At 41.2% G+C, this 15,899-nt stretch overlaps 2 protein-coding genes across 2 annotated transcripts; both read right to left on the bottom strand.

Annotated features, from left to right (window-relative positions):
• Window positions 1-229: 229 nt before the first annotated feature.
• Window positions 230-4,002, bottom strand: LOC136768830 (plasma kallikrein). Its single transcript, XM_066723212.1, has 5 exons — window positions 3,839-4,002; window positions 3,272-3,443; window positions 2,487-2,707; window positions 1,828-1,940; window positions 230-960 (listed from the first exon to the last, which is right to left on the bottom strand). Exons 1-5 carry the CDS (start codon window positions 3,888-3,890, stop codon window positions 802-804), a joined length of 717 nt encoding a protein of 238 aa, XP_066579309.1. The 5' UTR covers window positions 3,891-4,002; the 3' UTR covers window positions 230-801.
• Window positions 4,003-5,453: 1,451 nt separating this feature from the next.
• On the bottom strand, window positions 5,454-13,171 carry LOC136768823 (tryptase). Its single transcript, XM_066723204.1, has 6 exons — window positions 12,862-13,171; window positions 12,212-12,386; window positions 11,125-11,399; window positions 9,136-9,275; window positions 8,338-8,517; window positions 5,454-8,147 (listed from the first exon to the last, which is right to left on the bottom strand). The coding sequence occupies exons 1-5, from the start codon at window positions 12,914-12,916 to the stop codon at window positions 8,353-8,355; spliced, it is 810 nt and encodes a 269-aa protein (XP_066579301.1). The 5' UTR covers window positions 12,917-13,171; the 3' UTR covers window positions 5,454-8,147; window positions 8,338-8,352.
• Between the last annotated feature and the right edge of the window lie 2,728 nt (window positions 13,172-15,899).

The following is a 15,899-nucleotide window of genomic DNA, read 5'->3' as shown; positions in this document are numbered from 1 at the left end:
TCATGCACCACTATCCGCACACTGTCACAGTATGTAAGTATATATTTATTTATATAACTTTTCTTCCCAGCTGGGCCCCCTGTCTCAAAAGTACACTGCTTAAATTATTTCCTCATCTTGACATCTCACATTCAGGCCTTATTGTGCACAATGCACACTCTTTGACAGTCAGTCAGTGAGTAAGTTAATGGATCAGTACAGAAATACAGTCCCAGATCAGGTGTTTGAATGCTTTGCAGTTTTATTGAGCTGTTCAGTACAACTGATCCCTCATAGCAGAGCCAAGAGCCAAGAGCAGACTCACACCAGACAGACAGAGAGAGAGGTGGGAAATGAGGAGGGGGCAGAGAGAAGAGGGAGACAGAGAAAGACGAATATAGAACAGTGCAAAAGAAAGCATACATTTCCCTGTCTCTCTCTCTGGTTCACTTTCTGCCGCACTGTTGCATTAGAGACTTTTCTATCATATTTTTCTCACTCTCTTTTTCTTGTATCCTGTTGTAAATTTTAAAAACTGAAGGGAATATCTAATATTCTTTCCCCCTCTTTCCCTCTCTTTCTCCCTCTCTTTCTAGGTGTGATTATCCCTTACAAACCCAAATGATACATACATGGCACGCAGAGGCATACTCAACCCAGATCAATTTTTTTTTTTTTTGTCAAGCCTTTGAAATGTGTGGAAGACAGCTTCATATATACTTCACTCTGGGTTCTTCGGGGGTTTAAGCAGAGCAGTGCAGTGAGCTTGGTAGGCAAACAGGGGACACTGCCCCCCCACCCCCCAAGGCTTCAGGGCAGATATTACATCTTGCTCCTGATCCAGTTAACCACTCGGGAGACTTTACTGAACAGGGTTGGTACTGACACATGACTGTTGCAATCTCGCTGACCCTCAGACACCACCCCATACAGGATGTAACTGCGCCCAGCATAGCAGAACATAGGGCCACCTGAGTCACCCTGCAGAGAGAGAGAGGGTGAGAGAGAGAGAGAGTTAGAATGTGAGGGGGATAGAGATAAATGTTAGATTACATGACTAATCCAATTACCTTAAAACTATAATTGTCATCACATCACATTCTTTATATGTTCAACACCTCTCCCTCATCCCCAACATGACAAACCACATCATCAGTGCACCACAACGTCACACACTGCTCCACACTGGACTTCATATCATCGTGTAACACCTACAATGCTTTGTACAGCAACATTGGTTTTGAACGCAGTCAATTCCTCACAAAAGACATGGTCACTGCATTTCTCCACATACACTAACCTCTGCCAGAGCACTGATGCCACAACATTATTGATTACCAGCATCCTCCCTCTGTACAAGAGCCAAAGGAGCAGCCAGTGCCAGCACCCCTGCCTCTCCTCTACCTGCTCTTCTAAGCTCTTCCAGTTCTTCTGCTCTGCCTTCTCTCTGCCAGGATAACCCCAGGCACTTAAACTCTCTGCTGCTCCACTGCTGCCCAGACAGCAACCCTGGAGGAAGCCTGCCCCCACTCCATTTTAATTAGCAATTCATTAACCAGAACTCCCTGTTGTGTTTGTATCATATTCTCTCTGGCTAGAACCACAACCACAGCTTTGCTCATATGGGAGACTGATTTTACATTCTCACAGCCCTCAGTGGTGACTGACTCAGTTAAGAGATGTGTACAAAAATGCTTTTGCAACTGTGGATACAAAGTCAATATTAACGATTTTAACAGACTACTACCTATTTTGACAGTTCTTTAAAAGTCATTTTAAAGGGATCCCTACCTTGTTTACCCCATAATAGAATAGTCACATTAGAAAGAGCTGAGTTCCCTGACTTACCTGGCAGAGTCTAGTTCCACTCTCGCTGCTGGCACAGAATGTGTCAAATCGATGTGGGTAATATCTGCCACAACTTGTGACTTCAATGTCCCCACTCACTGGATGCCACCTGTCTGACGGGGGCAAAAATGACAGCAGAATAAGACCTACTACACTGCACCAGGGGGATATCATGATACAAAATGATATACAATATAAACAATATACTGTGGCTTCCTTGTAGTACAATGTAACAAAGTTCAGTGAAATGTTCCAACTATTGGAAACCAATATAAAACCGGTGGTGCGGCCGTAGCAAGAATTGTGACTTTGCCAGAATAAATGTGCATAAGAGATAATTTCAATTCACTCTTTCTTTCTTCACTCCAGGAATTACGATTCTCCTATTATTTTTTAATTTCTCATATCAGACAGTCTATCTCTCCTTCTTAAATATCAGGTTTAATTCTTTATAAAGTTGGTTATTTGTCTATGTTGTGTCCTCTGGAGTGCATTTTCTCACTCAGCATTTTGACACCATTGCTACAAATGGAGTCTACAAGATTGCCACCAGACTCATAGGGTTCACTGCCTTGGGTGTTGGTCAGCAGAAATAAACAGGGGCAAATCAGCAAAGTTAGTTAAGGTGTTGTGTGTGTTGTCAACCTGTACTTCCTTACTTAATCTGTGGAGAGATTTCCAGGCAGCGACGAAGCACCGTGCGTTAGATGGAGGCATGGAATTGGGATAGGGCAAAGCGATGTAAGCCAAGTTGAAGGGAGTTTCCAGCTCAACCAGGGCCAAGTCATAGCTGTGCCTGTAGACGTGTCTGATTTGCGACGCATTGCCTTGCCTCAGATCATTGTCCCCCCCCCAGACTCTGCTGCGGCTGATGCTAGCCCTGGGAACAATAAAAAACATAGCAAAAAGCACAATTCAACAGCAACAATATGGTCACTAGTATTTAGAGTAACAGCAATGGCCTTGGCCATGTAAGTGTGATCCAGATGCATTTATCCTAAGTGGAATATTATTTAAATGAAGAAAGAAAATCAATACATAATCTCATGGTTTCCATGATTGCAAGTTTCCATTAGTTGGCAGAGATTAGGTGCTAAATGGATATTAGTATTTACTCAGTCCTGAAAGCCCAATAATTGCTGTTCTTAATGTGACTCTTTTGCCTTTCTAACTATACAAGCACTCTGCAAGGATAGGCGGAGCGAGTAACGGTGCATAGCTGGTATTGCACCACATTGAGTTCCTGTGCTATACTGTATTGTTCCACTTTTCCTTCTATAATTTTTACATTGTTACTAGCCTTGGAAACAACAGCAAATAGCTGTGACGACACAGTTACTGGCAGTACAGGTGGAGTTCTAGGGTGTCTATCCTACTGGGCCACTTTGTAATCAGACTTCTTGAACTACAGTCATGTTCAGGAGGGTAGGGGATACACACTTACCCATTGAAGATGTGTTGGGCTGTCAAAACCCACTTTGCCCCAACCAGGATGCCTGGGTAGATCGTCCCACTGCCCCCTGTGATGACGTCCACTCCCACAAGCCACCTCCAATGGAACTGACTATCAAGATTCGGCCCATCTACGAAAGTCCCAAAGAGAGGACTGCTGGACACTGCAGAGAGAGAGAGAGATGGAGAGAGAGAGAGGCAGAGTGACGAGACAAGAGAGAAGAAGAAGGAGGTCAAGGGGTAGATGTTTAATACAGACACAAGAATTACATTCATACTACACTGTTAACAAGAAAGAGAGTGAGAGAGATAGAGAGGGAAGAATAGATCGATAGACAACCATAGAGTCAGAGAAGGAGATGGCAGTTTAATGGACCCAGCATTTGACTGAAATGAGCTCTACAGTGCATTTGTGCTGCACTGAGCCTGAGCGAGAATAGGATAGATAGAGAGAGACATGGTGGATTACAGACTGGACATGAGTCTGAGAAAGAGAGCGGGAAGGACAGAGGAGTGACAGAGTTGATTGTGTTTGATTTCAATGGATTTCTTGTCTTACCTTCGCAGGTGTTCAGCAGCAGGACAGAGAACAGCAGCTGCAGGAAAAGCATCTTGACCCTCCTGGATTCTCACTGGACACAGAGCACTGACTCTCAACAACTACGGCAGCTCACTGGTCACAGAGGATTGACTCTTCCTCACCCTACTGGACTCCATCGAAGACAACATGCTTTATATAGGTCTGAGAGGGATGCACTGGGAGCCCACTAAAACACCCACAATCAGATATTACCTCCCTCCCCTGACACACACACACAGCAAAAAAAAGCTACAAAAATGCAATTTTTTCCCCATACTCATCGTGACTTGACCTTTGTACTGAGTTCTTACTTCAATCCCTATGATACCATGGCTATACTCTTGGATTTCATATTACCCACTATTTTAACATGATCATGAGTCTATTTGTCTACAGTCCTCTGTATCGTAGTGTACTCTTACTAAGTACAGTCTTTTTCAACTGTAATTTAGGCTTTGCCATTATTATATGCAATAATAACTATTATTATTATTGTTATTTCTTGGCAGATGCCCTTATCCAGGGCGATTTACAACATGAGTGCAACACAAAGTGCAAGAATACAGTTAAGTACAAGGCATCAAACATTACAAATTCAAATTTACATTAAACAAAGCAATTTCTTCCAGTCGGGGCCATTTACCTTCCTGTTTCAGGTGTGAGTTTGCTTGGGTGGTCTTGACTTCTTAGAATTGAAAGCATTGATAATTAAACAGGTGTGGTTTCTTTAATTTAATTTAATTTAATTTAATTGTATTTCATTGTATTGTATGTATTGTATTTACTTGTGTAAATTGGAATTTGTACAATGTATTATGCTTTGAATTGCTTTGTATAATGTAAATTTGAATTTGTAATGTTTGATGCCTTGTAGAGGTCAACAGATTTATCGGCCAATTAATAGGCCGATAACAGCTTTTTGAAACTATCGGCAGAAATGAATGCAGATAAATGGCCGATAGTCTTTTGGAGTTGTAAGCATTAATATCCTGGGTTATAGTGGACAAGCACGGCCTCTAGTGGTAAAATGAAAACGATCACTGACTCCCTCGTGGAGATTAAGGTCATGTGAGATTTGGCTCAGCACGCAGGTGCTGCTTGTCTGCAATTTCAAATTGATGATCGCTTAACAACTTTGGCTGAGAGAAGAAGTACGTAAACAAGTTGTCAATAAAAGTTGTCATGACACAGTCAATCATTAAAAACAAACAAAATAAAATGGAAGGTACTTAGTTTATGGCTCTGACAGTATTATAAATAGCTACACAGCACTTAAATCCCAGAAAACCCACAGACATTTCAGAGCTTTCAGACAGCAACATTTCCCTAGTAGATTATTTTTTTATCAAATAAATAATGTGTTTTGAAGGGGATAATACCATTTATTTGATTGGGAAGTTCAAAAAATATTATTTATGTCCCCTAAGTAGTTTAGTACTGAAGAATAACAATTAATATAAAAATATTTTATATTAAGTTATTGTAAATGTAAAGCAGTGTGGGCATTTAAATTAGGGCATTACATTTTTTTTAACATTTGGATCTTTCTCATTTGCAGTTATTTGAACAAGTCTATTTGTAGATTCATATTTTTGTTTATGAACCTGATCGTTTATGTTATTCATTTTTAATCGTATTTATTTGTGTCAAACAAGTGTGTAGATTACAAACATTAGGCGTTTGTGTACATGGTGACGCCCTTATATGATTCCCAGAATTTTCTAATGTTTCCTTGCTAATCAGGTTGTAAAATAACAGCAGCCGCCTTCATTACTTGCAAATGCAACACGCAAATCTATGCATAGAAGTAATACAATGCGTGGTGCAGTCACGTTTATTGTATGTTTACATCTACATGCGTTTTTAAGAAATAAGGAAGTAGTTCTACTAAACAAATCTACAAATGGAAAGTGTGAGATGTCGTCTGGTCTCTGTTTTAGCAGGGCCAGCAGCTCATCCTCTATTGCTGAACCTGTTTGAGAGTGAGGGTCACGCAGCTCTGGCCCCAGGCACTGCTGACCACACCTCTGTGAGCTTCTCAGCGCCTGCAGCTTTATTACACATCTACACATTCTACAGCCAGCAGTTATATCTGAAAACAAGTAACGTACCCAAAGGTTGTTATTACTGGAATTTCATTATTTGTAGTTTATTTATTATCTAAAAAGGATCATGTTTAATTAATGCTCCCTAATTTTTTCAAATTTTCTAAATTGTTTAGAATTTGAATTAATCTATTTTAACTGTTGCAATTTAACATTGAGTGCTATATATTTTATTGATTAAGAAAAATGAATCAGCCAATTAATTATCCAAATAGTAAAGAATCTAAATATTGCTCCGAAAAAAGATGAAAACCATCAAACAATTAAAAACAAAATGCGAATATCAGAAGAGTGGAAGAATTGTATAAAAACCTCAGTAGAGATGACAGCAGTAAAGAAGAAGAAGAGGTCTCAACGAACACAAGTGAAATACCAGATGTGATTCCAGAAGAAGTAGGCTGTGTCATTAAGAAGATGAACAATGGGAAAGCACCTGGAGATGATGCTGAAATCACAGTGGAGATCCTAAAGGAAGCTGGAGAACATATGGAGTAAATTCTGGCAAAACGTGTCATTGTGAGACTGGATGAGAGTGAATTAGAAAATGGTTAAGGTTTACAGTTAAAGTGTGTCATTGTTGCTACTTACAGACAGTGGATCTAGTTATCATTGGGCCTTACTGCTCAAATTACAACAGTTTATTTGTGTGTGTGTGTGTGTGTGTGTGTGTGTGTGTGTGTGTGTGTGTCTGGTGGGGGGGTTGCAGATGCATCTAGAATATATGAGTGTGTAACGGCTCCACTAGGTTGGGCGTCAGGTGTGGTAAGAGCACACCAGAAAAGACAAAACTGTAAGAAATCGTGGAACATCACCATAACACAGGTATAGTGAGAGCTAGGAAACAGGAAGAGAGAGTAAAGAAAGACAAAGAAAGATCACATGACCTGTATCCTGTGCCTGCTAACCAAAGCCTATGACCTATAGGGTCAATAACTGCATACCTTTTTGCAATTTTCAATTGATAAGTCATTTAAATTAAGAAAAATATAAAGGAAAATACAATAAACAATTCAACGTTTGTTAAATAAACAAACACTGCCCCGGTCAAAAACAAACAAAATAAAACACATTTACAACACAACAAAACATTCAATTTCACTTTCCAATTCAAGTGTAATGTATTATCCCCCCCAAGCTCAACCTAAGTTTAAGGCACACAACATAGGGAATTGAGAAAGAGAGAAAGAAATATATAATTGTGTGTGAGAGAGAGATACAGCACAAATGCTCCTACAGAAAACTAACAATTGCAAGAACATAGAACTCCAGAGAAGTGGGGTGAAAATAGCAAGCCAAACCTTTACTGTGCAGGCCTTATAACAAACACACACACAAAGCAAAAACATTCATATACAAAAAAGAAGAATTCAACTTTAAAACAGAAATTTGCTTTAGAGTACAGACTAGGGAAACATTCATCAGCAGTATTAGACTTAGAGGGATACATACTGAGGAAATACAAGGAAGACAAAGATAGTAAAAAGAAAACCGAAAACCGATTGGACTAGTAATAATATTATTATTATTATTATTATTATTATTAATAATAATGGCAGAGAGGTGCAGGAAATGGTAGCGGTAGTTCAAAAAGCAGAGTCAAACCAGACACCAGTGAAAAGGGTGCCAGTACACGATCTGCAGTTCAGGGGGAAAAAAATACAGAAAGCGGAGTCAAACCAAGTGTAAAGGGTGCTAATCCACGATCCAGTCCGCTCCCGCTTAGCAGAAATCTCCTTCAAAGACGAGTAAACACCTTCCCCAAAACAACACACACGGATGCTCTTGGAAAGACTTCGAGCCGGGATAACGAAGTCCTCCTCAGCGGACATCATACGGACTGGTAGCAGGGGTAATTATGAAACTTAACAAAAACTAACGAGGGTTGCTTTCAAAAGTTAGTCTCCAGACATTCTTAAAGAAAGATTATAAGAAAAAAAAAATACTGAAGAAAAGAAAACTTTGCGGCAAAATCTCTTCGCCTTTTCTCCTGCACGTCCCTGGGCTGAGTAATCCGGCCAGACAAAAAAGGTTCCCCACCTCCGCTTTTCCTCATAATAGGGGTATTTTAAAGGCTTGACAAAACACATACAATTAACTGCCTTGAAGTGACAGGGTGAACGCAGATCATCACACGTGTATGTGTGAGACAAATGCAATTTTTCCTGTCTTTGGTTCCAATTATACTGTGGAGGGAAAAAGACACGAGAGACAATATACATAAGCAACATGAACAGGTATTTTGAACCACACATAACATATTTTATTTGTCAGCGAGGATCGGCTGGTTATGGAGATGTGAAAATATGAGGCGTAACCGAACTGTAAAATGAACAGTAACTGAGCAATGGTGCGAATTCGAAATGACACACTTACTCCCGTGTCTCTGTGTCAGTCCAGCTTAGACATCTGCTCCTTGATCCAGTTGAAGTAGTGGCCAACATTGGCATATACGGTGGGTTTGTTCTTTTCTGCGCAGCCGTCTGCCCAGCTGACTATCCCAACCTGCACCCACTTTCCAGTGAGGTCACACACCAGGGGACCCCCCGAGTCACCCTGAGTGAAATGGAGAGAGACATTCATGACAGGGGAGAGCAGAGCAGGGAGTGAACTGTAATACACTCAAGTAAGATCATTCCAGATTTCACACTGTAATTATAATTATTACCAGATTTCTTAGCAGACACCCTTATCCATGGTGACTTTTGTTACAACATATCATATTATATTTACATGTGTACCCATTTATACAACTGGGTATCTACTGTAGAAATCTAGGGAAAGTACCTTGTTATAGGGAACAACAGAAGTGTACCCCACCTGGGGATTAAACCCACAACTCTCCAGTCCAGAGTCCAGAGCCATAACCACTACTCCACACTGCCACCCTTATAATATCACACAATATGTTACTATCTCGTTTGTGGCTAGTTGGAAAAAAATATCACCTGAACAATATGCCTTAAACAAACCAAAGTTTCTCTTCTTAACAGTGTGTGTGTGTCTGTATATCCTGAATATATCTCCTGTGTGTGTGTGTGTGTGTTGTAAATGTGCCTAGCCTGTGTTGCTAGTTTGTGTGTATGTTCAGTCTATTTCTGATGTGTCCAGTGTGTATGTGTGTGTGTATGTGTGTGTGTGTGCCCAGTATGTATTAGTTCAGGACTGGCTCACCTGACAGGTTCCTCTTCCTCCTTCTTTGTCACCAGCACAAATGACTTCATGTCCAATCCTGTCATTTGGGTACATGCGCTGACATTCACTTTTCTCAATGATGGGCACTTGCAACTGCTGGAGAACCCTGGAGAGACTGCCTGTGGAAAACATTATATATATATATATATATATATATATATATATATATATATATATATACACCGATCAGCCATAACATTATGACCACCTGCCTAATATTGTGTAGGTCCCCCTTTTGCCGCCAAAACAGCCCAGACCCGTCGAGGCATGGACTCCACTAGACCTCTGAAGGTGTGCTGTGGTATCTGGCACCAAGACAATACCAGCAGGTCCTAGAAGTCCTGTAAGTTGCGAGGTGGGGCCTCCATGGATCAGACTTGTTTGTCCAGCACATCCAACAGAAGCTCGATTGGATTGAGATCTGGGGAATTTGGAGGCCAAGTCAACACCTTGAACTCGTGATTCATCAGACCAGGCCACCTTCTTCCATTGCTACGTGGTGCAGTTCTGATGCTCACGTGCCGATTGTAGGCACTTTCGGCAAGTGGACACGGGGATCAACATGCGCACCCTGACTGGTCTGCGTCTACGCAGCCCCATACACAACAATCTGCGATGCACTGTGTGTTCTGAAACCTTTCTATCAGAACCAGCATTCACTTTTTCAGCAATTGTTGGATCAGACCACACGGTCCAGCTTTCGCTCCCCACATACATCAATGAGCCTTGGCTGCCCATGACCCTGTTTCCGGTCACCGCTCTTCCTTCCTTGGACCACTTTTGATAGGTACTGACCACTGCAGACCGGGAACACCCCACAAGAGCTGCAGTTTTGTAGATGCTCTGACCCAGTCGTCTAGCCATCACAATTTGGCCCTTGTCAAAGTCGCACAGATCCTTACGCTGCACATTTCTCCTGCTTCTAACACATCAACTTTGAGGACAAAAATGTAACTTGCTGTCTTATATATCCCACCCACTGACAGGTGCCACAGTGGTCATAATGTTATGGCTAATCGGTGTATATACAGTGCATTGGGAAAGTATTCACAGCACTTCACTTTTTCCACATTTTGTTATGTTACAGCCTTATTCCAAATTGGATTTGTCATGTGCCTTTTACTGAGGAGTGGCTTCTGTCTGGCCACTGTACCATACAGGCCTGATTGGTGGAGTGCTGCAGAGATGGTTGTTCTTCTGGAAGGTTCTCCACTCTCCACAGTTACACGCTGGAGCTCTGTCAGAGTGACCATCGGGTTCTCGGTCACCAGCCCTTCTCCCCCAATCGCTCAGTTTAAGGGGGGAGGCCAGCTCTAGGAAGAGTCCTGGTGGATCCAAACTTCTTCCATTTATGGATGATGGAGGTCACTGTGCTCAATGGGACCTTCAATGCTGCAGAAATATTTGTACCCTCCCCCAGATCTGTGCCTCGATACAATCCTGTCTCGGAGGCCTACAGACAATTCCTTGGACTTCATGGCTTGATTTGTGCTCTGACATGCACTGTTAACTGACCTTATATAGACAGTGTGTGTCTTTCCAAATAATTTCCAATCAACTGAATTTACCACAGGTGGACTCCAATTAAGTTGTAGAAACATCTCATGGGTGATCAGTGAAACATGATGCAACTGAGCTCAATTTTGACAAATGGCAAAGGTTGTGAATACTTATGTACATGTGCATTTTTGCAAAGATTTCAAACAAACTTCTTTCACGTTGTCATTATGGGGTATTGTTTGTAGAATTTTGAGGAAAATAATGAATTGAATCCATTTTGGAATAAGGCTGTAACATAACAAAATGTGGAAAAAGTGAAGCACTGTGAATACTTTCCAGATGCACTGTATGTATATATATATATATATATATATATATATATATATATATATATATATAATTCTCTCTCTAATCTTGAATTCACTCTCCAGGTTACAACTTGGGGCTTCAATGTATAAGTGAAAGTACCTTTTTCTGATGTTCTGCCCCACCCAGTCACCCAACATTTCTGTCCAACAGGAGCAGTCTCCCGGGTAGCCAACAGCTGCAGGGTCTTGATGTGCTTCATTTTCTTGGGGACAGAGAGCTGCAGCAGAGCCACATCGAAGTCCATAGAAGTGTCGGTGTACTTTGGATGTTGGATGACCTTCTTCACCAATCGCAGTTTTTTCTGCTCGTTCTTGTTGCGAATAACCCGCCAAGATGTTCCCACCCGCACTCGGAGGGAGCCCTTTTTCTTTCCGCTGCAGAGAGCCCACACAACAATTGGCAGTGAGGTTAAATATGTACTGATAAAATGTGCTTGTGTCACAGCAGGGGAGATTGTTAGCCTGACAATTTACAGTGAGGATATATAGTGTTTTGCACAGAAGGATGTTGTATGTTATATATATGTATATATATATATATATATATATATATATATATATATATATATATATATATATATTATACTGTGATGCAATCAACAAAGAAATTGTCCATCTATTGCATTTATTGTACATTATGCACAGTTTTTGTTTGCACCTTTCCTCCCTAGATGTGCATGACTGTGGCCCTTATGGTATACATCAAAATGAATGAATGAGCAGACTGAAGCCACTCTAGTGTCCACAGGTGACGTTTCCAAAAGTGACCGGTTCAAATTTGACACATCATTCTCATTTCAACTAATGGAAACTCTGTGTTAGAGGACCTCTAGTTTACACACGAGTAAAAAAAACTCCAGTTGAATAATCACGCTGAAATAGCAATAGTAAAAGCACGGAACATTAAACTGCTATGGTACATCGGAGGTGGGCAGGTCCAGTCCTGGAGGGGGTGGAAAAGGAAAAAGGATTCTGTTTTTTTGCCTCCTCTGATCGTCAAGACTGAATTGAAGTTGTCATCAGTAGAAGAGGTTGAATCACCCATTTATTACAGTTTTGAATCAGTCACTTGACAGGTTTCTCTAGAACCTCAGTGCCCCTAAGACTGGAATTAACCACACACCACGGCTGTAGACACGGGATGTGGTCACACACTCACACATACACATACACACATAGACTCTAACCTTGTGCAGTGAGCAGCAGTAAGCACCCACTGTTGGCGTATCAGAGAGCCCCCACAATATTGCTCAAAATTCCCTTTTTGGTTCTTCTCAAACAGAGCCGCCATCCAAGGCCACTTCCCTTCAGTTGCATCCTGTCCTCCAATAATGCCACTGTGCAGCTGAGCTCCACTGGACCCTAAGAGAGACAGAGAGAAAGAGAGAGAGAGAGAGAGAGAGAGAGAGGGACAGAGATGGAATTTAATACAGCTACACTGGAACAGTATTGCATTACAGTACGGTAAAGTAACTTTACACTCCCAGCTTAGCAAAGAATGATATGTGTGAGTTTTATGGGCCAGGCACATTGCATGAAGAAGAGAACAAAGATGGACACAGAAGGATATCGACTGGATTCCAAGAGATGAAAAAATACCTAAAAGACAACCACATCAAAGATGGAAAGATTAAACAATACACTTTGCAAATTTGCAGGTGTGAAAAGAGAAGCTAAATATCAAAAGAAGTGGAAACATCTTGGGGAGGCCTATATCCAGCATCGCTATAGGCTGATGATTTTATATATATATATATATATATATATATATATATATATATATATATATATATATATATATATATATATATATTAATGTCTGGCTCTTATGTCTTACCTGTGTCCAGGATAAGTAGCAGAATCAGTGGCATCAGCATTACAACAGAGATCATCTCCTCCTGTATTGCCTGCAAGATCTTGCAATGAACCAGGTCTGCAGTGTAGCATGGTTAAATACTGTTTCCATACAGGCGTTGCTTAGTATCAGGTGATGTCATTGTGACCAGGTCTTTATATGATGGGGTCGTTGTGGTCTACTTCATCTGATGAGAATTGATGATGAGACAGACGACCTCAGTCAGACGCATCTCATATCCCTCTCCTATTGTGGTCTGCAGCTCAGTGCATAAGCTGCTGTCTACTTCTGAGAAGAGGGCCACCTTCAATACCTTCATATCATCACGGACCAGAAATAAATGTGTGAGCGTTAAAAATGGAAAACAAAACACGCATTAACCTTAAAAAAATGCATTTGTATAGTCATAGTTATTAATAGTTAATTGTTTAATCATAAGGAAAGCTTTTAACAAAAGGTAAACCTGTGCATACATATGTTGTGAGACATTTCTTAGCTGCCTTCTAGTTAGGCAGAGAAACTCCCACACCTAATAGGAATTCTTCTTTCTGAGGACGGGCACTCTACTAGTTGTCTGGAGATTGGGGCGTGGTTGCTCAGGTATTCAGTTGGTTGCAGCTCTACAAGGAAAGTGTAATAATAGACACATTTAAGTCACACTAGGGCAAGGATGGCAAACTTTTTTTGGCTGGAGTGCCCAAAGTCTGTTTTGTATACTTTGCTATGTGCCAAGGGGTGCCAATAATAAATTAGGGATATAAAAGTTTATACAGGGGCTAAAACAGCAATATACTGTGTGTATATATATATATATATATATATATATATATATATATTTTTTTTTTTTTTTTTTTTTTTTTGTAATTAAATTATTAAGCAGACATGTTAACAAAACAAACCAAATCTGGTTTCCACCTCTTTCTCTGGACTGCTCAGACTCCATGCCTTTATTATGTGGGCTTATTATCTCTATTGTTCTGAAGAACTGAAAGAGAAAGCATTTGGACGAGGCACTGAGCGATGCAGGCTCAACCGGAAAGAAAGTGCTCTTTCTATGTTCTTTAACTGCCTTCTGCTATGCATTCCTTACTTCTCTCCTCTTATCTTACAGCAACAGGCTTCTCCACTCCTAAGGGCTGATGTGGCACCCTCCCCCAGAGGGCAGAGAGAAGGAAGATGGAAGGCCACAGACTGTAGCACTATCCGATCTTCATGCTGCCTATTTCTTATATACTTTCTTGATATATACTTATATACTTAGTTGATAGTTGTCATAATCTGGAACAAACTCCCCAGTGATGTGGTTGAAACTGAAATTTGGGAACATTTAAAAACAGACTAGATAGGATCCTTGAATCACTTACTTATTAATGAACACCAGACGAGCACGATGGGTCAAATGGCTTCCTCTCGTTTGTACACTTTCTTATATTCTAATGTTCTTATGTTCTTATGTACTGAACCATTACACGGAGGGCCCATGCTGGCTCTGTCCACCTGCCTCGGACTCCACGTCCATCACAGACTACTCCCCAACCTTATTTGGAGACATCTGTTGTTATGACTGTTCAGTGGTAGACTGGCCCCAGGGGCACACCGAGGGTCAAATTGTGAGGGCTCTGCCACCAATGGAGCGCCTTCCTGCACGGAGTGACTGTGACTCAGCGTGCTCGATCGTGGCGAGGATGCATCTGTAAATACCTGAACCACCACTGCAGCATCCTCAATCGTAGGAGGCCAAGGGGGTGGGGTCTGTGATGCAGCAGCCTCTGACAAGGGGACACCCTGACATGAGCTCTCAGTCAGAAGAGGGAGAGACACGCATTTATGGAGGCAACTCTCTCTGGCACCAGCGTTCCGAACATGGCAACAGAATCGAGGCACAGTCAGAGGAACTGTGCCTGCTGAGTTGGCATCAGGCGTCTCTTCTCTCCATTGACCTGAAGGCCCAATTCGGAGAGGCGGCCTAAAATCGGGTTTGTGTGTTTCTGATCCTGCTCCCTCGAGTGAGAACAACCCAGCCAGTCGTCTAGATAATTGAGGACGCGGAAACAAATTTTATCTAGGTGATCAAGGCTCCTCCTCATTAATACTACTAGGGGTGGCATAGTCAGTGGTTTAGTGTGCTGGTGTCATTCCATCTGTGGCACCGGTGACCCTTCCTCTCCACAGATATAAATATATACACACCGATCAACCATAACATTATGACCACCTGCCTAATAATGTGTAGGTCCCAAAACAGCCCTGACCCGTCAAGGCATTGACTCCACTAGACCTCTGAAGGTGTGCTGTGGTATCTGGCACCAAGACGATAGCAGCAGATCTTTTAAGTCCTGCTTTGGGGTGTTTATTGTTACTTTATGGGTAACAACATAACAGGTCGATTTATAATAATGGGAGCAGTCAGTGTATCCTTATTCATAGCAGAAAAGAGAAAGCATATTTGGACAGTAGTTGTCTGTCAATTTTGTGACACACCCTGCACACTCTGTTCACAAATACTTTCACTTTTGCAGTATTAATAAGGGTAAAGTGACTGCTCCCATTATTATGGGCAACAAACGTACTGAGAGCAATCGTACCTGTGGGACGCAGCATCCTTTGTGCTCACACCTGCAAAGTTAGGTAAGGCAGCATATCAGAAACACCATTCTTGAGAACTTAACATTTTTAAAAAGCTGAAGTCTATAAGACTATATATTTCAAAGATGCCATCAGTAGTGTCAATCCAGTAGTCTACAATGCTAATGTATAAATCGAGTACAATAGTAAAAGCAAAGATAAACAGCTACATTACAATATTTAGGGGAGCTATGTTGTGAATGATCACCTACTCTGTAGCATTTTGTCAAAAAGGAAAGAGATTGTAGAATTTACTGCCAAATTTGATCAGAGTAGCATCATCACTAAATACTTCCAAAAATAAGACCGAAGGCATTTGTATTGATTAGCATTGCCTTAGTTTTTAATTATGTGTCTGATTTATGCCCCTGGTTGTTCTATGTGATGATTGTTTT

The sequence above is a fragment of the Amia ocellicauda genome, chromosome 14 (genome assembly GCF_036373705.1).
Source record: "Amia ocellicauda isolate fAmiCal2 chromosome 14, fAmiCal2.hap1, whole genome shotgun sequence".
Lineage (NCBI taxonomy): Eukaryota > Metazoa > Chordata > Actinopteri > Amiiformes > Amiidae > Amia > Amia ocellicauda.
Note: the sequence above shows the minus strand (reverse complement) of the source record. Positions and strands in the feature narration are given on the sequence as shown.